General features: G+C 41.8%; 2 protein-coding genes across 2 annotated transcripts in view; both read left to right on the top strand.

Annotated features, from left to right (window-relative positions):
• Positions 1 to 19,500, top strand: part of cep192 (centrosomal protein 192) — a 32,393-nt gene extending 12,893 nt beyond the window's left edge. Inside the window, exons 21-52 of the mRNA XM_085366126.1 lie at positions 56 to 740; positions 888 to 993; positions 1,238 to 1,394; positions 1,610 to 2,297; positions 2,405 to 2,596; positions 2,863 to 3,011; positions 3,150 to 3,380; positions 3,567 to 3,692; positions 4,089 to 4,229; positions 4,446 to 4,509; positions 4,677 to 4,816; positions 5,690 to 5,782; positions 6,085 to 6,203; positions 6,672 to 6,869; positions 7,336 to 7,426; positions 8,475 to 8,654; positions 8,792 to 9,052; positions 9,124 to 9,245; positions 9,859 to 9,968; positions 10,661 to 10,820; positions 11,074 to 11,164; positions 11,329 to 11,407; positions 11,500 to 11,623; positions 12,406 to 12,511; positions 12,599 to 12,818; positions 13,034 to 13,110; positions 13,407 to 13,502; positions 14,012 to 14,131; positions 15,168 to 15,280; positions 15,877 to 16,003; positions 16,400 to 16,458; positions 18,055 to 19,500. Of these exons, the coding sequence (XP_085222252.1) occupies positions 56 to 740; positions 888 to 993; positions 1,238 to 1,394; positions 1,610 to 2,297; positions 2,405 to 2,596; positions 2,863 to 3,011; positions 3,150 to 3,380; positions 3,567 to 3,692; positions 4,089 to 4,229; positions 4,446 to 4,509; positions 4,677 to 4,816; positions 5,690 to 5,782; positions 6,085 to 6,203; positions 6,672 to 6,869; positions 7,336 to 7,426; positions 8,475 to 8,654; positions 8,792 to 9,052; positions 9,124 to 9,245; positions 9,859 to 9,968; positions 10,661 to 10,820; positions 11,074 to 11,164; positions 11,329 to 11,407; positions 11,500 to 11,623; positions 12,406 to 12,511; positions 12,599 to 12,818; positions 13,034 to 13,110; positions 13,407 to 13,502; positions 14,012 to 14,131; positions 15,168 to 15,280; positions 15,877 to 16,003; positions 16,400 to 16,458; positions 18,055 to 18,187 (5,358 nt within the window). The 3' untranslated portion in view covers positions 18,188 to 19,500. The remainder of the gene's footprint in view (positions 1 to 55; positions 741 to 887; positions 994 to 1,237; positions 1,395 to 1,609; positions 2,298 to 2,404; positions 2,597 to 2,862; positions 3,012 to 3,149; positions 3,381 to 3,566; positions 3,693 to 4,088; positions 4,230 to 4,445; positions 4,510 to 4,676; positions 4,817 to 5,689; positions 5,783 to 6,084; positions 6,204 to 6,671; positions 6,870 to 7,335; positions 7,427 to 8,474; positions 8,655 to 8,791; positions 9,053 to 9,123; positions 9,246 to 9,858; positions 9,969 to 10,660; positions 10,821 to 11,073; positions 11,165 to 11,328; positions 11,408 to 11,499; positions 11,624 to 12,405; positions 12,512 to 12,598; positions 12,819 to 13,033; positions 13,111 to 13,406; positions 13,503 to 14,011; positions 14,132 to 15,167; positions 15,281 to 15,876; positions 16,004 to 16,399; positions 16,459 to 18,054) is intronic.
• Positions 19,501 to 22,397: 2,897 nt separating this feature from the next.
• The window catches only part of LOC146622257 (low-density lipoprotein receptor class A domain-containing protein 4-like), a 286,730-nt gene continuing 286,370 nt past the window's right edge, over positions 22,398 to 22,757 (top strand). The window contains exon 1 of the mRNA XM_085366124.1: positions 22,398 to 22,495. The gene's annotated coding sequence lies outside the window, so the exon portion shown is untranslated. The remainder of the gene's footprint in view (positions 22,496 to 22,757) is intronic.

Raw genomic sequence — 22,757 nt, 5'->3', positions numbered from 1 at the left:
TTAACTTAAAAAAAGAAAATGGAAACATTGAAACACTGTTTTGGTCTCCATCTAGATCCTCCCTGAGCCCGATCAGAGTGGCATTCTAGACACACTGCAGAGAAGCACGTGTGTAGGAGAGATGAGTGGCTTTGATATGGAGAAATACTTGAAAAGGGTTGATGTTTCTGGCAGCAGTGATTCCTTGGGGGCTCACACCACCCTTGAATTGAGCAGCTGGGCTAACAATCTCAGCAGCTCTCAGAGGAACCCTCAGGCAGGACATCCTGAAAAATGGGGGATGGAGAAAGACATCAGGAGAGAGTCAACGATAGCGCCTGCCAGCTCTATCCCTCAACCGTCACTGAGCTCTGCCAGGAGATCTGTGGGCTCTTCCACACACAAACCTCCTACAGACACAGTGTTATCTCATGCTGCTTCCTCAGCCACTACCTGTGCTTCATTAGGTGGAATGAAGCCAGCAGAAGCGAACATACAAGCATCCAACGGTAGCCCTTCTAAAACCCCACACAAAACTAATAAAAGCTCTGCTGCTTCGCCTGGCTTGCCCAGAACCTCCCCTGGCTGGATGAAAGGGCAGTCAGTCCTCCCTTGCCATAAAGGTTCCTCTCCCGTGACGCAGAAGCATGTGGACACATCCAGAAATTGTGAGAGACCACCACCCAGGAATATCGCTGCTGCTTCGGCCCCACTGGAGAAGCATGTTGGAAATGTTCAGTCTTCTGTAGACCCTACATCTGGTGCGTGTAATCCACAAAAACAAACATGACTAATGTACTTGGTACCATAAAAGCATTGGTCTCCACCATAATGTTGATTATTGGTAAGGATTGCTGCAGTTGGAATATTTACAAGATTTTTTTTTTTTTCTGCTTCTGGCCGAAAAGGTTTTTCTGAGCAGTGTATGGAGGAGACTCAGTGTAACTTCAGACCATCCACTTCTCCTCTTACCCACTCCTCTCCAAGTCAGACCTCTGTTCCCAGTGCAGATGGGTATTGTGTCACACATTGTTTCTATAAAATGAATGCTTTTAATGTTTGTTGTTGTTTGGTAATGCTGTTAGCATGACCTCATTTTAAATTTAGCTCAAGTCTTCAAATGTCTACCCTGTTCTCTTGTATGTCATTCATCTTTTTATTATTTAGTCAAAACTCATCACTACTGACACTTAATAGATGTCTTTATTACTAGCCATTATTCATTTGTTACTTTATCCATGTTGTCTTGCCTTCCCAGTATGTTGTCACCACCTTCATCTGCCGGACGTCTGGCAAACAGACATCCTGGTTACGACCTTTCTCCTCAGGGTAACTGCTCCAGCCCTAGTCTCAGCAGACTCACCTACATCTCACTGAATGATGGCACTGTTGTACCTACACCCGAGAAACCAAAGGTACACCATGAAAAAGTCAACTGTGCCTGACTTGGGTTGTAACAGCATTGAAAATTTGATCCAGCTTAAATACATGAAATGATTCATTTAGATTTTTGTTCCCGGTTGTGCTTTTGGTGAAAAGAGTGTAGTACTGTATTTATCTTAATTTTTGTGTATGTTTTTTTTTTTTTTTTTTTTTTTTCCCCCCGTGCTGGGCTGTTTGCGCTCAACAGAATAATTCTAGCATGGCACTGAGCACCACCATCATCAGATTCAGTCCTACCCCACCTGTGGATCCAGATGCACAGTCTTGTATGGAGATTCCAGGCCTTTCCAAAAGCCTCGATCAGGTGCAGACACAGCATTCCAGAAGTCTAGACCCACTCCCACCCCGGCCACATAAAAGCCCAGACCCCTCACGTAGTGGTTCTGCTTTGAGCTGCACCCGCAGCCAGAGTGAATGTAACTACCACTGTCCTGGGAACAGAAGCGGTGACATTTCCACCAGCTGCAGGAACCACAAGCACCTCTCTGAGTCTAATGTAAAGCAGCTCACTAAAGTGGACTCAGGATATTGTAGCAATCTGAACATTCAACAGACTAGCAGCTCCACAGCTCCTCAGAGCTCCCAGCAGTGGGGTACTGCTAGCTCAGTTTCATCGTCAGTGTACACCAGAGGCCTCGGTATGCCTCCAACCTTTTCATCGGACGGACTTCACTATGTGCCCATCCCCAGCTTTAAGCCTCAGTGTCCTGGCACGATTGACCTTCCCCACCAAGGAGATGTGCAGTCTCTCCTCACTGGACGTGCTCTCTTCAACTCTCAGCTGGGTCAGCAGTATCTGGGACCTGAAGCTCCACTACATCCAGCTGCTTATGTGGGAGCAACAGAAAGCGGTCTCTATACCGTTGCCTCAGCAGGTCTGCCATCGTTCACTTCCTAAGTAAACATGCTGAGGTGTTGGTACTTCATGACGGTTAAACCCAGACAATATAAGCTTTAAATAGTCCTTCCTCCTTTTTGACAGGCATACCAAACAGTGATCTACCGGTCAGACACATCCACACAACATCTGGTCCTCTGGGGATTTCTGGTGCTGCTGGATCCCATCTCCTTCCCAGACCACATCAGAGCCAGCAGGACATTGGAATGATGGGGAAACCCTTCAGTCAGTATACTGCAGATCCTCTGGTGACAAGCGGTCTTGAAGAACTGCGAGGTAGCAGTTGTTTGTTTTTTTTGTTTTTTTAGCTTCATTATCAGTGATCAATAATAGTAGAAGAAATATCAGTACACACTCTAGAATTTATAAAAACTTGCATAACTCAATTTTTTAAAATTAATTAATTTGTATATTTTTTTAGATGAGGCTATTAATGCACTTCATAGAGTTCATTGTCTGTACTTGTAATAAGTATATGCCTTTTCCTGCAATGAGGACTGGTGTTTCTCTGTCATGTATTACTGTTCCACTGTCATCTTCAGGCCAAGTGGTGGTGCCAGAGGAGTTGCGGTTCTCTCATGCCTGCTGTGTAGGCATAGCCTCACAGACCTCCCTCAGCCTTTTCAACCCGTCTGAGAGATGGCAACAAGTTTCAATTACCGTTAATAGTCTGGCCATTGATGGGGAAAAGGTGAATATCATATGTCACAGGATGTATATTTAAAGTACACCATCTCTTTTTTTTTTCTTTTTCTTTTTTAATCTCTTGAGTTGCCATGACTCCGTATTTTATTTTATTTTTTACATGTGCTTCATTCTTTCCCTAAAGGTGGACAGCTTGCCTTACCAGTGGCTGATGGTGAAGAACAAGACAATCATTGGCCCAAAGAGTACTGAGGAGCAGAAGGTGTTGTTCATACCTCCCCATGCTGGTGTCTACCAGTGTGTCCTCAGTGTTAGCTCCTGGCCAGCATCTGCTGAGACAGAGGTGGCTGCCAGGGCTAACATATTTGCTAAAAGGGTGGTGCTTGTTGCCATAGCGGAGAACCCTGCTCTGGAGGTGAGGTTCCCCAGTGTTTTGTTAAAAGAAAATTCATGAAAATGAAAATCAAGGGGAAGAAAAAGGCTAAAAGTATTAGCTGAGCTAATATTCTTAGACACTCTTCTTTTTTTCTCTTCTTTGGTGACTCGTTATGAAATGCATTTCACAGGATTTAACTAGACTCAAATTCATTTTGGTTCTCAGGTTGAAGTGGGCAAATCTGGCTGTTTGGATTTTGGAGACCTGCCTGGAGGCGGTGCTAAATCTCTTCCTCTGAAATTGCTCAACAGGACACATGCCACAGTACCCGTCCGACTGGTCATCAGTGCAGTAAGTCACTGTACTATAATGACACTATAAAAATGATTATGTATCTTTTTAAATCACTCAAAAACACACGTGCTGATCCATAGTAGTTTTGCAATGACCATGCTTGGTAGCTGTCCAGTTTCAAGATGATGTATTTGTGTAAAGAATCAAACCAGAGGGTCGAGGTTCAAATGATGGGTTAAAACACAAAATAACGTAATCTAAAGTTAATATCACATCAAAGCTAATGATCAAGCAAAAGCCAGAGAATGTTTCTATATTATAAAAAGACAGTGTCTGCACTGGAGCATAGATAACTAATAACAACCAGTTCTTGCATTGCTTTGTTCAGCAGAAACACAGTTGGTATAATGAAACGTATCTGAGTGGTTTACATTCTAAACTTTATTCCAACAGAATGCCACAGCATGGAGATGCTTCACCTTTTCCAAGCACCCTGTTACCATGACATCTGAGGGAACACAGCCGACTGGACACATGACCCCCGTTTCCTCTCCTTCTGTGATGAATCATGTGATGCATGCCAACTATGGAGAGGTTTGAGTTGCCAAAATGATTAGAATCCTTGTCAGAGTCCGCCATTTAAAATATTTCACGGCTGCACGTGTTTGTGTCACAGTTACTCAAAGGCTTGCTTAAACACTTGTGGTATTCAAGCAGAGCATTTCAACATGGTTATTTCAGTTTGAGAGATCCTGTCTGACCTAAAGTCCACCTAATGATGTATCATAATAAATGAAACTTGTTTTCCAGAATCCAGAAAGCTTCATGGTCTGGGTTCATTTCAAGGCCCCTCAGAAGTATACAGCGTCTTCTGGTAACCAGTCTGGACACAATAATTATACTTAAAGCTTTTTTTTTTTTTGGAATATATTTAACAAATCACTTAACCCATGATATTCTTAGAGTGAGTAGTAGAAGTAGAAATAATAAAACAGAAGTTGTTTCCTACTAAAGGTAAGTGTGTGTTGTTATCCTTTTTAGGAGAACTAGGTCCAGCTGATGAGTACAGTGCCCGTGTGGACATTGAAGTGGACTCCCCTGGTCCCAGTTGTGTGATCAGGAGCATTCCCCTCAGGGCCAGGTCTGGAACTGCAAGGGTCCATGCTCCTAAAGATCTGCAGGTAACTAAGCTGCTGTGTGGCTGTTCTTAAACTAATGGCAACTGGCTTAACATCATTTAGCATTTCTTCCTGAATATGACAATGAAATATGTACAGCTCTTGTTAATATGGTTTTTGCAACTATCAATTATAGTATGCACTAAGAAATAATATTCCCCCCTTTTTGAGGGTAAAGCAGAACAAACTCAAGTAGATTTAACTGAGAAAACGTATAAATTCACCAGGGAATTGAAAAATGCTTTCCCCCACTGCATGATGGCGGTGTTTGTACGGTCTTATGCCTTTAATCATGTTTGTGGCATCTTCAGAAATAAGGAAACACTTTCAAGTATCGTTTAGTAAGTAGTGTCAGCAATGGGGTATCTGTTGTTAGTGGATGAGTGTATGTGCTGTGCACTTAACCGGTTTAAGAATACATACTTTAAACCAAAGACGCTTTTTTTTTTTTTTTTTTTTTTGGGTTTTTTTTTGGGTTTTTTTTTTTTTTTTTTTTTTATATGAAGGTTAATGAAGAGGAGATGAGCACATAATTTCCCTAAGGAGTAATAAAGTATTCTGATTCAGAAATTTGTAAAATAATTTTGTCATTGTGGAAGAATGAAAAGAGGCTAGTCTCGGAGAGGCGAGAGCTGCTCCTTTATTCAGAAAGCTTTTTATTTATGCTGAACAGCATGTAAACAGCACATCTGTAAATAGGAAAAAAGGCTGTTTTCATAAAATGACTCATTCATTTAAGAGTGGACACATTCATTTATTTTATTATAAAAAATCAAAACTTTTTGTTAACGTGTATAAGTTATCACTCTGTCAACGTACACTGGCCTTTTGAGTTGGTAGCGAACTGTTTTTCCTTTCTTGTGCTTCTTTGTCTAGACTGTCAGCTTGTCTGCTCCACTGGGTAAATCTAGTCAACAGACGCTGCCATTAAAGAATGCAGGAAACATTGATGTGCAGCTGAAACTCAAGGTAATTCTGACCTTTACTTTTCTTATTGGATCTGGGGTTTGGGTAAGCCTCTGTGACATTTTGGGCTCAGATTGTGGCAAACACAGCAGGGATCCATTGATATTTTGCCTTTTTTTTTTTTTTTTTTTTCTTTGCTTTCTCAACTTCCACCTTCAATTTTTCCCTTTCTTTCTCACCTTCTTTATTTCTTTGTGCTCCTGTTTTTTTTTTCTTTTCCCTTCCACTGTACATTTCTTCCTTTTTGTTGCTCATTCAACTGGAATCACTTTTCCTTTGCCGTTTGCCTTCATTCCTGTTTACAGTGCAGTGACAACGAGGACAGTTTTTCTGTCACACCCAATGAACTGACCCTGAGAGTGGGAGAGGAACACGCCATTGTTGTGTCTTTCAAAGCACAGGGCAACCGAAAATGTAGAGACAGGTATATAACTTTTTCATGATTGTAAGAGGTTATTTTTGTAGCAACCAGATTTAAACACAAAACCACAATTTCATTCTGAAAAGGATTTTAACAACTGTGATAATACAAATGTGACTGCTAGTAAATGACATTTGGCTACGTGTAACATCTGTATGCTTACCCCGGTTTCTAGACTTAAAATGGAAAAAACGACTGTGACAGCAGTCCTGATTGATAGGAGGCGTGCATTGAAATGACTTATAACCCTGTATCTTTTGTATTGATGTAATTTAATCCAGTCTGACTCTGAAATTACCAGCAAATGTATATAATGGTGCCTTTTAGGACTCTAAATATATCTTTGTTTTAATGACTCTTCATTTTAATGAACTATACTCATACAGCAGTCCTGGATTGTAACTTTGAAACCCCTCCAAAGTGTTGTAATATATTGTAAACTCAATTCTTACAATTAACTTTATATTCCAGCCTTCTCACCATTTTGGTGCTACTGTCCGGCCCTCAGTATGAGGTATCACTGAAAGGAGAAGTAACCCCTGAGGACTCTGGAAAGCATGCACTCCCCTCTGCAGCAGTGTGCGGCCCTGGTCTGACCAATAACGTCCCACCAATCCTCTCTAACAAGCAGTTTGTAGCCTGGGGAGGAGTCACCCTGGGACGTGCCGTGTAAGCAGTTTTCTTTTTTTTCTTCAGTTTTTCATTAATTTCACAGCTACACACTTGCAGAAAAAGAAAACATGTTATAGGTATCAATTATTCATTGGAAAGTAATCAATAAAAATCTCAAGGCCCAGTGGTCCATCTTATTCTATTAAGACTTGTATAATGTTATTCATGAGAAGGGACAGTGGGCATCTACCGGGAGTGTTATTCCTCAGAAGCTATTTCAACATAATGCACAATTTATTTATACTCGCTGAAGGGCAGCATAGAAGAGACAGCAGTAAGCAGGCTAAATCCCCCTCAACAAGTATTCTTTAAAGTTTTAGCTAGATCCAGATTTGACCCAGCTACTCGTACATGAAGTAGGAAAATGATTGTCAGTGTTCAAAGTCTGTCAAAGGTCCAGTTAGACGGAGAGCACTGTGTACACTGACTGTTGTCACGTAACCAAGAGCGCTTGTTTTTTTAGCCAACAGAAGCTGGTCCTTAGGAACAACTCGACTGACGCCACACAGCAGCTGCGCCTGCTTATTCGAGGCCAAGACCAAGATTGTTTTCAGGTGCACATCATCTCTATTCTTGTTGTGTGTTGTTGTGAGTAGCGCATACTGTTTGTTTGGTTGGGTTTTTCTTTTCTTTTCCTGATGTACTGGTTGGAACTGTGTGTTTTTCTTTTTTTTACTACTTTTCTTGTGTATTGGGAATCTGGCACAGTGGAATCTACACTGATCAGGAATAACATTCTGACCACTGACTGCAGTGAATAACACTGATTATCTTTTCATCATGGCACCTGTTAGTGGGTGCGATATATTAGGGAGGAAGTGAACATTTTGTCCTCAAAGTTGATGTATTAGAAACTGGAAAAATGGGCAAGTGTAACAATTTGAGTGAGTTGGGGTGTCTTGTTGGGTCTGCAGTGGTCAGTATGTATCCGAAGTGGTCCAAGGAAGGAGTGGTGGCGATCCAGCGACAGGGTCGTGCGTAGCTGAGGCTCATTGAGGCACATGGAGAGCAAAGTTTTAGCTTTGAACCAGCTTGAACCTGGCCCATGTGGTCAAGTTCAAGCTGGTTCTGATTGAAAGTTGTCAGGATACAGAGTTCCTCACTGTTTGTTGCGTATAATCAGAATCAGAATACTTTATTAATCCCGAAGGAAATTAGGCTGCATAGCCACAGACCACATACACCTTTTCATGGAAACTGTACGCCCTGATGGCTGTGGTCTCTTTCAACAGGATAGCGCACCCTGCCACAAAGCAAAAATGATTCAGCAATGTTTGGTTTGGTTTGAGGAGTGCAAGAACGAGTTGACTTGGCCTCCAAATTCCCTAGATACTAATCGAGTCGAGCATCTGTGAGATGTGCTGAACAAACAAGTGTGATTCTTGGAGGCCCAAGAATCCTTTAAGATCCTTTAAGTCCACTTTACAGGACTTAAATCTGTTGCTAACATCTTGGTGCAGATACCACAGCACAACTTTAGGGGTCTGTTGGAGTCGATATGGGACCAACACAATATTAGGCAGATGGTTGTAATGTTATGACTGATGGGTGTAGTTAACATGTGTTGAATTTCCTTAATTTGGTCTTCCATTTCTTCTTCAGCTCCAGAGTTTGTTCAGTCCCGAAGAACGTCTAACCCGACATGGAGAGCTGTCCATCCGTCCCAGAGAGGATGTGACCGTCCACCTTCTTTTTGCTCCCACCCGAGTGGCCTGCATGTTGGCCAAGCTGGAGATCAAACAATCTGGAGTTCGACCTTCACAGCCCGGAGTCAAATTCACTGTGAGGATGTGACCGTTAAAACCAAAATCATCAAACGCATTATAGTTTCTCCTATCACAGTTTTACTCCTCTTTTGTCACGCTCTTTTCACTTTCTGCATCTGTGATTAATTTCATTCCCGTGTCTCTGATCCTTAGATTCCACTGTCGGGTTATGGCGGCACCAGCAACATCATTCTAGAAGACCAGAGGAAACGTGCAGATGGCTACGTGGCAACACTGACCGACATCGCTGTTGGCTGCGTGAGCAAAGTGTGTCTGTGTGTGAGGAACACAGGCTCCAGAGCTGCTTTCATCAAAGCTGTGGCCTTCTCTGACGTGCAAACACGATCACTTATGGAGCCCTCAGTCATCAGCCTCGCGCCTTCACAGTTTGTACTGAAGGAAAGAACCCAAGAGGTAAGAGTTTTTGTTTTTGTGTTGATTTTTCTCTGTGTATACTTGAACTTGTTATCAATCTGAATTTTCAGGTGATCACTGTGCTAATGAAGTCCACCCAAAGAGAACAGAACCTCTGTCAGTTAGCCAGTGCACTGCTGGCTACAATCTACCTATTCTGTGGAGATGAGGTCTCCAGACAGCAGTACAGGAGGTGAGACCTTCCAGCATTTAGTTTTCTAGTTGGACTGTTGAAGTGTTAATGGTAATAGTTCACAGGATTCAAATTGATAGTGATTTAATTAAATCTAAACGATCATTAGGAGAAGTTAAAGCTCTCTTGTAGTAAAGATGGCTTCAAATAATATGGATCTCTGTGGAAGGAAGGGATTTTATCTGTGTCGCTTTACATCAGCATTAAAATGGCCTTCTGTTCTGTTCGGTAATGGCCAGAGCAGTACTTAAATAGATTAACTTTATCACTGTATGAGTTTGTATTAGGTTCAGAAAAAAATTATGTGGCCCTGTAAACTGATTTTACAAATGCTGCAATAAGAGCAATGAAGAGTAACTGAAATTGTTGCATCAGTAATTCCTTAAAGTTTTTATTTTCTACCGTAAAGTCCAAAGGGGGCCAATTAAAGTTATTTTTTTTAAGTGTCCATCTTTCTTTCTTCTTGTCTTATATCCTTATAGTAATGATGACGCTTGTGCACAAACAAAGCCATAAATCGTTTCTGAATCATTAAAATGTTTACAGAGCCTTTTCCAGATGCTTTTGGCAGGACTTTTTCAGTCCTATGCATCTCTTTATTTTTTTCTGTCAGGTTGCTTCAGAGCAAGCCAGAAGTTGCACGGAAGGCCCTGTCTGACAACAGTCTGCTGAAAAACATTGATTTTAATGAGAAGTTCTTGGGAGAAGAATATGTTGCAGAGGGTAAGATACCATGCTGGGAGGGGAATTCCTTTCTGATCTCAAGGTTAAAGCAGTTGAAAACTTTCCATAGATGATGGTAATAACCTGCACATTTCATGTTCCATTTTACTGCGTTGTTAACCTAAAACTTAATTTAACTTAAGTGTCTCACATAGAAATAAACAGCCTTTTCCCTTTTTATTAAAAAAAACTAAAACTACTATTTTGGATGTAGTAGAATATCTACATATTGACATTAGGAAAAATTGCACAAAACGACATCCTTGTTACCAGCTTTTAAAAGACTGCGGGATGTTGGGCAGCTGGCATGGACACCCAAGTTTGTGAATGCGATAACTGGAACGAGCAGATGCAGGAGCTTCAAATCATACCATAAGTGTATCTACTAGGAGGCTGAAGGGTACCACTGGTGTTTTTTCTTTTTTAGCAGTGATGAGAAAGTATTAAAAGGTAACAACTTAATCCCAGATATGCTTTGGAAATGTCAGATTTTGTTCTGAAGCTTTGGGACAAGTTGAGCAAAGACTGTTTAGCAGAAATCACTCAGCCGAGGACAAAGTTGCATGGCTGAATAAAGCCTAAGAGAACATGAACATAAAATTTAAGGCATCAGAGATTCATATTTTGATTCTGAACATCTTTACATCTGATTCACTGCTTAAAATTTGACGAATGATTTCCCTCCCGTGTAGCCTGTGACCTGCCCCAGCGGCCCAATGAAGCCCACATCTTCTACGGCAACATGAGTAAGGTGGTGGTGTCGTTGCTTGGAAGTACTAAGAATACAGACTTTGAGGAGAGCGAGCATGCTCTGCTGCTACCGTCTGCAAAGTCCAGCTCAGAGACAGACAGGTAACCTGCTGGAATATACACGGGTCTGTTCCATCTTAATAGCAGTGCGATCACCAATATGGGGATCCAAGTACATGTCAGAAAACAAAAGACCGTTGCTCAACGTACAGCATATTCATTTTATTGGGTTTTAGATTAGTAAACACATTCAAAATTATGATGCAACATTATCAATTGTCTTTGTGTATTCCTGCTCTTTGATAACTCTGCATTGATAAGAATGCACAGTTTAATGGTCTTGTGTGATTCCCAGTGGGTCTTCAAATGGCAATGTGTCTCTGGATGTGCTGCCAGTGAAAGGTCCCCAGGGTCCAGCACTGAGAGTGGCAGAGCCTTCCTTAAAGGTACTGTAAGCCCTTCTTAATCAACTTTAATGGTTTCTTTCAATGACTATTGATTACTTTGGGGCTTTTTAAACTGACTGAGATTTAGATCTTTGCTTCACTCTATTTCATGTGAAAAATGTATCATTTTTGAATGTAGATTATCTTCTTTTTACCCTCTTCAGGCTTCAGAGCAATTACACAAACAGTCAGAGTCCTGGACTATTCACCCAGAACAGCTCGTCCTTGCAGCTCCCACCATCAGTGAGTTGAATACAGATTTCAAGAGTACTAAGCAAGCTTGGTTGTTAGTTTGGCTGGAGCAACCAGTGAATTTTTGTTGTTGTTGTTTTTAGATGGTGCATCCACCACCAGTCAAGTTCAGATCCGAAACAATACTTCGAGAGAGCTGAGCTTTGATTTGTCCTGGCCTGCCCACTGCCTCACGATCACCCCACAGCATGGAGTTATCGAGCCACAGTAAGAATACCCTTGAGTCAAGAGTTTTTGGTTACAAATTCTCTGTATTCTCTTTTTTTTTTCTGCATTTCTCACACTTGATGTGATTGCATCACGTTACGCATCAACTGAATATTTGGAACACTTTAGCATGAGGTCCAGTGGATTTTTTTCACAGATGTAATATGAGGTGTAATCAAAATATTCCACGATCTTTTTCTACAAGATCATCTTCCCAACAATGTCTGGCTTCATTCACTCCTGTTCTGAAGCATTTCCCTCTGTGTGACATAAGGTTGGTGTGTAGAGTAAAAAGGCAATATTGACTTCTCTTTGAAACCATCCTGAATGATCATGGGAGCTGCTTCTCAGGATATGACCTTCAGCATTTTCTGTTAGCATGCACCTTGATTTCATCCCTCAGGGCAGATGGTCTCTGCAGAACTGTGGCTTGTGTCATCCTGTTTCACTATAGAGCACATTGAAAATACTGGAGTTTTTTCCTGGGGAAAAAAAACAGAAAACATGCACACCTCCTGCACTATCACTAGATTTTCCTCCTTGCAACCGAAAATCAAGCTGAAGGATTACTGTGTTCATACACTTGAGGAAATTATTTTTTTATTTTTAAAGGGAGATGTGCCAGATTTGAATGCGGTAACCCTTTTACATGTCTGATTCCATAACTTTTGCCATTACAGTGGCTCTAGAAGGACAACAGACAAGCGAATCCTAATTTAATGTGTGCATAAATCTGCTGAATGTTATGTTTGCGTCTAATTTTGTCATTATCATAAACCAAGGTGCCACCTGCAGATCTTGATCAGCCCCAACCCGTCATTGGCAACTAAATCTTCCCTGCTTCCCTGGAGTGGACAGATTTATGTCCAGTGTGATGGTCAACAGAAGGTATGGGATATTAGCAACTTTTCTTTTTCCAAACAACACTGACAGACTGTGAGAAACTGACATGAGCTAAATCTGAGCTGGTTTCAGTTTATTAAGGTTCAGATCCGTCGAGACCTTGCTCTGGATGTGTCTACAGCCCCAGCAGATACAAGTTTGTCAGCCCTGCCTCCTCAGGCTGCTACCCCCTTGTTGCCTGTGGGCAGGCTCACCACAAGGCCATCACTTACCCCACAGATGCCTCAGGCCATGGTAGAGATCAACAACAAGACCATAGTCTTCCCCACCACACCCTCAGGGGAGACATCAGGTAGGAACATGGCTTACCGCTGGAAGTAACTTGCTCTGACCAACATTAAAGCTCTACATTGTGCTCGTGTCTGAACAGTTTTACAACAATTATCTTTCAGTTTAAACATGAAATACTTTCCAGGCTGTCAGTTTTTAGTCGTGGTCTGTAGGTAGCACGTGATGCATCTATTCCTGTGGGAGACTGAACGTCTCTATGTTGCTCCTGTACTTCAGAGGCCCAGCTGGAGGTGCAGAATGGGAACGTGGAAGTGAGGTGGTACCTGTCATCATTTGCTCCTCCATATGTCAAGGTGCTTTTTTTCTCCTCCCTCCTTTCTTCTATTAGCTGTTTTCTCCTGCTCCTCTTGAATATCTCTTGGGAGATCTCTGCTTTTACGGCTTTGTAGTTTATTTTGAAGTTACTTTTGTATGTGAGTGTTGTGAGATTCGTTTTGTTTCATGAACTACCTTAGTAATTACTTTGTACTTGTTCGCACCCTCGATTTATGTATTATGTTTCTAATACATAAATGTTATTGGCTGCTTTGATCCAAGCTTATGTTGTTACAAACTGTGGTCCTTTCTCACTCCCTCACTCTCTCTTCAGGGGGTTGACAACAGCGGAGATGTTTACCGGGCCACCTACACGACTTTCAGATGCTCCAGGGTTTCTGGAACCCTGGGAGCCCATGAGAAGATGCAGGTAGGTACTCGCAGTAGACTTGCCAGTAATATTTAAAGTAGGTCATTATAAAGGGACAAAGATTTCCAGCAAATGCTTTTCACAGGGAAAAGGATCCTTTTTAATTAAAAAAAAAAAAAAATCTAATGGCCATTCATAAAACCTATAAAATCTAGTTTTATTGTTTTTACATTTTTAAATTGGTGTTCTATTAAAACTTTCATTAATTTTATTGTTCCTTTCACAAAATACGGTTTTCATGTGCAATTAGTTTTACTGTTAACATTGGGATTCTCTTTTTAGTCAAGTGACACATTCAAAATGATGTTTCTATGTTACTCTGTTATGTATCACATCTGTGAGTTTTAAATGTTTGGTTAAATCAAACACTGAGGTGAATTTAAGTTTATACTTTCCATCTAGAAGCATAACTCTGTAGTAAGATGTTTTTATGAGGTTAAATAAAATCCAGTTGCATCTTACAATGTTTTTTTTTGTTTTTTGTTTTTGTTTTTTTGTTATCTTTTTAGGTGCCCATCACTTTTCTGCCCAGGGACAGAGGGGACTATGCCCAATTCTGGGACTTGGAGTGCCACCCTGTGTCTGAGCCCCAGCAGAAAACCCGAATCCGCCTCCAGCTCTGTGGCACTGTGAGGACTTTTTTTTTCCCCCCTTCCCCTTAAACCAGGAAGTAGACTCCTCAAAATATAGAATCTATTCTCTGAAAGAGTTTTTCCCAGCTTATTTTTCAGTCATTCAGAAAACCCCCCACAAAAACCACACACAGAAGGGCCTCTCCCAGGACCCTCTTCCTGTGTAGCAACACTAATCATGCAGGTTTTCAACACCATAATGAGGGAAAATAAAAGTTGTTCTTCTGTAGTACATAAGAGGCACTGGAATCCTGGTACACCTTCAGCTTTCTTAAAAAATGGCATTAAAAACAAAACTGAGTTCAAGTTTGTTTTCTATAGCACAAACTGTACTTTCAGACAAATTTTAATCTACTTTGCTTTAGATATTTGATATTCAGTCAACAAAATATGGATATGGCCAGTGCTTTCACTACAGAGGCACATTGTGATGTTAACTTTCAGTTACTTTAAAATAAGCTGCACATATTAGCAGTACCTTGACTGTGGCTTTGTAGTGTAAGTGACAGAATTAACAAATGAGACAAGTGGGTTGTGGGATGGGAAGGAGAGCCACCCTGCTGAGAAGGGCCTGCGGGCTTCTTGTGTGTAACACTTTAAAGTGAAGTGTTATGACAGAATCAGTTAACTTAAGAGCATACATGCACAGCAAGTGGGATGTCAGAGAGATGGCTCCACATGAGTAGGTTAAGTGGCTGTGATGCTAGTGCTTTTCTTGTTGTTGCTTTGTCTTTTAGATGCAGTGTTTAAAGTGGAAGTCTTTGAGTAGAGTTAAATACCAATCTGTGACTCTAGTTTGTAAAACTTTGGAAAACCAAAATGCAAAACATAACACTCATATTTAGCTCTACAGCTAACTGTCTAAGTCAAAGTCTCTGCATATAATTTAGTAAGCCAGCACGTAGCTGTATGTCTCCCAGGGATAAATGGTGTTAGATTCAGGTGTTTTTGTATTTTTTTTTTTTTAGTGAGCAGCAGTTTTTAAGTTGCACTGAAAGCTAACAGGCTGAATCTTAAATGTCTGTGTCCAAAGGGAACAAAATCTGGACCAGTGGGAGGACCACAGGAAGGAGACTGCTCTCTAGTGAAGACAGAGGCCACAGTCAAGACCAAGAAGAGACCCGAGTCCTCATCTAGCAAAATCAGGTAACTCCACCTAAATCTAATCATGGAGGGAGATCCCATTCAGAAAAAACACAAGAATATTGTTTTATGTAGCACATGTGGGTTTATTTAGTAAATTTAGGTTAGCTATAGTGATGGGAGGAAATCAAGAAGATGATTTTATGAAATGACTGTGCTAGAATTGAATTCTAATAGTTATCCCTGTACCCTGCTAGAGTAGTTCTGCATGGTTATCTATCCTGTACTTGGCCTTTATACAGGTTCTCAGTACATGGAGTGATTTTGATCTCCTATCCCTTCAGGCCAACTGATTGGCTGCTACTCACAAACAGAAGGTTTGAATTGCAGGTGGTTGGGGTTTCTGTGGTCATAGCCAGAGGCTTGTGCGTGGATCATTCATACAAACTATTTTTTTTTCTAAACTTGTGCATTTTTAAATTGAGTATCCCCCACTCTGACAGCATATTTGACTGAAAAAAAAACCAATTATAGGACCCCTTTCAACCTAAATTCATACCGTAGTTATGTTGTTTTTAAACACTGAGTCACTGTGAATTCCCGGTTGTTTCATGATGGTTATGCCCCCCGTTTAAAGTGGCACATTTTGTAATCCTTAGCCAGGAGGAGGTCGTGCGGAGGGGTGTGTATTCACCACAGGACCTGTACACCTTCCCTGCCACACGGGTGGGTGAGTCCAGCTCTCTAAAGGTCAACGTCCGCAACAACTCGTCCGACATGCATGAGGTGGGGCATAATTTATTCTCATGAAGGTGTAAGGTTTTTTTTTCTTGCCTACTGCAGCAGAAACTGAAGTTCACTTACATGCAAATGCAGTAAGATCATGTCAGAAAAGTGAAGTTGTCACAGGGTTAACACAAGCAAGGAAGTAAGATATGAGAGTGTTTTAAAAGAAGTCATTCTTTAAGTGTGAGTTGCCCCTGGAGATGACATAATGTGTTAAGGAAGCAGAAGTAGAGATACCTTGACTATATTTGTGATTCTCTGTACCACTAAAAGAAATTGCATGCCTGAGTTGATGTAATTATACTGAGTGAAAAATACAGTAACACCCCTAACACTTGTCACTGTGCTTTGCATGGATTTGATATGTGATGTGTGGCTTCTCTAATTGACTTGCAGCTGACATTTGTAAACCCTAGTGAGCCTTTCTACATCAAGCATTCCAGATATTCTCTGAGGTGAGTCTGATGTTTATTACAACAAACACAAACCTTTTGATTGCTGCTTTTAGACTTGGTTTAGGCTTATTTGGAGCTCTTGAAGTTTTCTGGTATTGTTATCATACAACTGAGTAGTTGGTTAGATCACGTTTAATCAAAAAGATGTTCTGTGGTCTAACTTGGAGACTGCATAATGTCATTTTCCCATTGTGAATGCTCACTGTGGGGAGGTCCTGTGAGAAGCTGGGACCAGGAGGATGATCTAACTTTCTAGAGTATATACTTGAGGCCTGAGTACGAGTGATGTTTTTGCCTGACAAAGGCGTTTGGAGGGGCGGCCCGGTCACAGGTACCAGTTGTGTTGTGTTGTGCTGTGCTGGTGAGGAACGGTGTTCAGAATGTGCACATTATTTGTTGTTTTGTAGTGGCTAAAATGATGCCTAGTATGGAAATGAAATACTGAAATGTATTTGCTTCACCAATAAAATGAAAGTACTGTGACACATTCCATAGTGAAGCATGACAGTTATGTGAAACAGTGTCACAACCTGAACCTCCCCCAGCTTTGCGATAGGTGTGCTGTGAGCACTGCTGTGTGTGGATTTGTGATTGTGGTGTTCCCAGCATGTTGTGGATCTCATTACGATGACCACAGGTTTAAAGAAATGCTTCTCCAGTTTCCCTTGTATGGGTCTTAGTATAAGCATTTGGTTCTGAAATACCTCTGTATCTAAAGCTGACCAAAAGCCAACTTGAATATATAACCAGTATAGTTGAAGTAGTTCTCTAACCTCTAACCATCTAAAATTTAAACTGGACCTTAAATTGCTGTAGTTAATCCCTGCATTCATTTTCTGCTAGTTATGAATGGATTATTAGTGCTAGTCATTGATATGGGGGGCGATCGTGGCTCAAGAGTTGGGTGTTCGCCTTGTAATCGGAAGGTTGCCGGTTCGAGCCCCAACTTGGACAGTCTCGGTCATTGTGTCGTTGGGCAAGACACTTCACCCGTTGCCTACTGGTGGTGGTCAGAGGGCCCGGTGGCGCCAGTGTCCGGCAGCCTCGCCTCTGTCAGTGCGCCCCAGGGTGGCTGTGGCTACAATGTAGCTTGCCATCACCAGTGTGTGAATGTGTGTGTGAATGGGTGGATGACTGGATATGTAAAGCGCTTTGGGGTCCTTAGGGACTAGTAAAAGCGCTATATAAATACAGGCCATTTACCATTTACCATATATGGCTGCATCATGTGATTGTTTTCACCATTGATTCATTATTTGTTCTGTACAACATTAGAAAACAGTAATTAATCCACAAATAAAATACTTTTTAAAGCTTTGTTGTAGAATGGCTAAAAGATGCATTAATAGTAGACGGACTGTTCATTTCAGGTTCAAGTGTTCCATCACTGTGCAAAGTGGTTGTGACTGATATCAATTATACTTGAAACAATATGAAACGGTGACAGTGTAGGATTTTATTTATTTTTAGATGAGTGCAGTGCATATTTGAATGCATTTTGAATCTATATTTGTGCTTCTTCACATTATGTATACACACACATTTCAAATTGTTCCAGCCGTTCAGTAACCGCCTTTGTTCTTCCTCGACCTTTAGATCCCAGCACTATCTGAAGCTACCCGTCCAGTTCAAGCCCAGTACCGCAGGCGGACACAGCGGCTTGCTGCTCATCCAGTCAGAAACAAGCGGAAGTCTTGTTATTCAGCTGACTGGTGAGGCATTGCCTTGAATCCACCGTTTTTAACCATCCCACGCCACCTCGTCGTGCCGCCTGGCTTTGGGTGGTGCTCCTCTCTGTTCTCTTCACCGTGGGAGAGATGTGAGTGACAGAATAAGAGGCATAAGGTCTAAGGATCAAATAATGTCAGCCTCTGGATTTAAATCCTTCCTTGTCGTCATGTTTGGAGATGCACGCTATAGCTGATTGAGGGGGACTGACTGAGACTCCTGCCAACACAGCCCCAGCTGCCTGTGGATAAGGCACAGGTGTCCTCAGCTGGCCGATGAAAAATGATTGCGCCTGTTTGTGCCTGAAGCTGAGTAGTTTGAATCTGTCCAGCTCACAATTAGTCTGCACGGCCCCGGCGTTCCAGAGAGCTAATGCATTTTGTCACTTGACTCTGGATCTGGTGTTTCGCTTTCTCTCTGAGTCATGTCACAAAGTAGCATTGCTGTTGCCATGGTCTGTCGGACAGTAGCGGCACCAGCTGAGATACTTTGGAATTAATTGGAGCTGGGCATGCAGGAATGCCTTTGTTTGCTGTTTGGTAACATCACTGCAGGGATTTTGTTTTTGGAAAAGCCACATTTTTGCCTGTTTGTTGTGTTACACAGTGGATACATACCTTTTTGTCTGAGAACTCTGTGGAGTCATCTCTGCCATTACCTCCTAACTGAAACAAGGACCCGAATAGATTTAAAGCTTCAGTTTTGCTGGAGTACATTTTAAAACTGCTATTCTGGCTCTGTCTGCATCTCACAACATTTTCCTAATCTTCTGTACTCGTGTTTGTTTCTATGGAGATGGCTCTTCATCTTGCAGGGCCCACCTGCGCAGTAGCCTTTGTCAGCACCATGTGTTGACTTCCCCACAACCTCCAAGGCTCATTCCAAACAGCCCAGATGTACTTAATTTAGTCATGTTCAGGGCAGCTCACAGCAACATTAGGATGGTTAATGATTGTTATTACATGCTAAAAGAGTTTCCTCTGGTGGGGTTTTCATTCGGCAGCTTGCCAGGTCTGTTCAGTATGGTTGCCATGGCAAAACTGGTGTTAATCACTGTTCCACTCACAGAAAATTATCTCCCTGTTTCCTCTTTTGGCTCTGGGGCAAATGGCAAAAATTGCTCGGGGGGTTTTGGATTTGCTTCCATAATCAGTTTTGATATTGAAGGGGATGGAAATGGGGAAACTTTATCAAGGGGGTGTTGTTAACCTGCTAGTGCCACACATTGTGACAACACGCTGAAGAACACTATTCTTTTGTACAGTTTTTCCTACTTGTGTAGTGGGTTTTAACATGAAGGCAGTATACTGTTAAACATCCCAACATGTTTTGATTTACAATTTGCACATGCTTTGAATAGCAATTATGTAATATATTGTATGTAATATATGTTTAAATAAAGTTTTGTGACAATTGAAGGTGCAGTGTCTTTTGTTTTTTTCCTTTAGCCCACATTGCTGTCAGAAAGGTATCAAAGTGGACAAATATGATTTATGAAATATATTCTTGAACACTAGCTTTATATTCATGTTCACTTTTTTTGTTTGTTTGTTTGTCCATTCAATCAGACTTTCTGTACAATAAGGCTTTCACTTAATGCTACAACTTGTTAAAGAATCTAACAAAAGTCCAGTTATTTTATAAGAAGGCGATGTGTTTTCAGAAATCCAAGTTCTGTTAAGTGGTTTGGATAAATGACATAACTAGCCTCCACATGATGGAAGCACTACTCTGTATAAATTCAGATTGGCTGCCATGTAATGAGCTTTAGTAAGTGGATTTCTGGACATCGTGTTCGTTAACAATAACAAGTGAACAGTGAAAATGTTTCTTACTCTAAAGTCATGCGTTAGTTGTTCAGTTAGCTTTATTTAAATCCCAGATTTGACTTTTAATCAGATTTATTTTAGCAGATTTCTTCAAGCAAACTTCCTGAAATTAAAGTCTGACTTAGCTGGAATAAAAATGGTAACAATTAAGCCATTAAATCCTTAAAAATTCAAATGAGAATAAAGGAAAGCTGAATAACAGTACATTCCAGTACCAGGAAAGCAGCAGGACCAGACGGCATCCCAGGTCGTATCCTAAGAGACTGCGCATACCAGCTAGCTCCTGTGTTCACTGAGATATTCAACATCTCTTTATCTCAGTCGGTGATCCCCACATGCTTCAAAGAGTCCATCATTGTTCCTGTCCCGAAGAAACCCCACCCTGCTTCTCTCAATGACTATCGCCCTGTAGCCCTCACCTCAGTAGTGATGAAGTGCTTTGAACGCCTGGTCAGAGACTTCATCATTTCTTCACTACCAGACACACTGGACCCACTACAGTTCGCTTACCGTCCAAATCGTTCCACAGACGATGCCATCTCTCATCTCCTCCACACATCACTCACTCACTTGGACACTAGAAGGGGGAATTATGTTAAAATGCTCTTCATAGACTACAGCTCTGCATTTAACACCATAATTCCCTCCACACTCACCACCAAGCTGGAGCATCTGGGACTCAGCTCATCTATGTGTCAGTGGATCTCCAACTTCCTAACTGGCAGACCACAGGCAGTAAGGATGGGCGGACATGTCTCAGCCTCCACCACTCTCAGCACTGGAGCCCCCCAGGGGTGTGTTCTGAGCCCCCTGCTGTACTCTTTGTACACATATGACTGTGTGGCCACTACCAGCTCCACCACCATCATCAAGTTTGCTGACGACACCGTCGTGGTGGGCCTGATCTCTGATAACAACGAGACGGCCTACCTGAAGGAGATTAGGAATCTGGAGAACTGGTGCCAGAGGAACAACCTCCTTCTAAACGTCAGTAAGACAAAGGAGCTGATAGTGGACTTCAGCACTAAGCAGGAGAGGAACTACCAGACCCCCGTCATCAACGAGTGCCCAGTGGAGAGAGTGGACAGCTTCAAATACCTCAGAGTTCACATCACGCAGGACCTGTCATGGTCCTGTCACATCAACACCGTGGTGAAAAAGGCCCGACAGCGTCTCTACCACCTCAGACGCTTGAGAGACTTCCAACTGCCCTCCAAGGTGCTCAGGAACTTTTACTCGTGCACCATAGAGAGCATCCTGGCGGGAAACATCTTAACCTGGTTCGGGAACAGCACCATGCAGGACAGACGAGCTCTACAGAGGGTTGTGCGGTCAGCTGAGCGCACCATCCGCTCCGAGCTCCCTGACCTGCACTCAATCTACAGCAGGCGGTGCTGGACCAAGGCCAGGAAGATCGTGAAGGACCTCAGCCATCCCAACAACAGACTGTTCTCTCTGTTGAGGTCAGGAAAGCGATTCCGCTCCCTGAAGACCAACACAGAGAGACTGAGGAGGAGCTTCTTCCCGCAGGCGATACGGTCTCTCAATCACACCACCACACAGTACTGACCCACACATATGGTTCTTACACACACACTGGACTTTCTGGACTTTGGTTTTGCACAACACTGGTCACTATATTCTTCATTTCCGGTTAATACTTGTACAGCTGCTGTTATTGTGTATATATTTATTTATATTTAGATTCCTTCATACATTCTTATATAGTTCTATATTGTGTATTGTGTATTTTGTTGTACAGTTATTTTATTTTCAACTTTAATTTATATATTTATCTTTATCTTATTCTTCCCAGTTAAATTTACCCTTCATTCTAATTTGTGTTGTACAGTTATTTCATTTTTAACCTTAATTTATATTTTATTCCTTCCTAGTTAAATTTACCCTTTTTAATTTTTCATATTTATTTCCTATCTTATTCATAGCCTTTTCCTTTTTTGTTCTCTTTAGGTCACGAGCAGTTGTCCAAGCATTTCACTACATATCGTACTGTGTATGACTGTGTACGTGACAAATAAAATTTGAATTTGATTTGAATTTCTTGTATTCGGTTTGATCAGTCATGCTGGCATTGTATCAGCTCCTTTTAAAGCACTGCATGGTCTAGCTCTTTTAAATTCTGCAAGATTTCACATCACTGTGAAATGTCCCTGAGTGAAGCGGTGAACTGGGAATGTTGCTGCAAATCTGCTCCTGACCCGTGTGACCTCTGGAACAGCGAGTTATCAAACTTTTACTACTTTGCCTGTTAAATGCCGTGTGCCCGGCAGGTGTCGCCAAAGCGTTGTGTAGAGCCCGGCTGTCAGCAGCATGTACTGTACAGTAGGACAGCTGGGCTTTATTTTGCTTCCCAGACTGGAAACCACTGTAGTGCAGTTGGACTTGACGTCTAGCAACACAACACCAGACTTTAAACAAGCAGACCCGGTGGCTTTGCAAGTTAGCGGCTGCATTCACAGGTAGGAAGCCTGAGACCTTTTCTGAGTAATTTATATGTGGGGTTTTTTTTGTTTTTTTTTTTTGGTAAATGCACAGTGTGTGATCGTAGGCGGCTGCAGGAATGTTCTGGTTATGTTAGCTGATGAGGCTAAAAACGCTAGCGAGGCTGTGCCGGCGTGAGGGGCGGCTGACTTTGAGCCAGACTGTTTAAGTTGCTGGTTAGAGTTGGAGCCGCTTTTCCAAGCTGCGCCAGACAGCACAGCTAGGCTAAATTAGCAGCGA

This window comes from Diplotaxodon limnothrissa, linkage group LG11 (assembly GCF_057381915.1).
Source record: "Diplotaxodon limnothrissa isolate DT_005_m linkage group LG11, D_limnothrissa_male_GT1.1, whole genome shotgun sequence".
Lineage (NCBI taxonomy): Eukaryota > Metazoa > Chordata > Actinopteri > Cichliformes > Cichlidae > Diplotaxodon > Diplotaxodon limnothrissa.
This window is presented reverse-complemented; position numbering and strand designations above follow the sequence as displayed.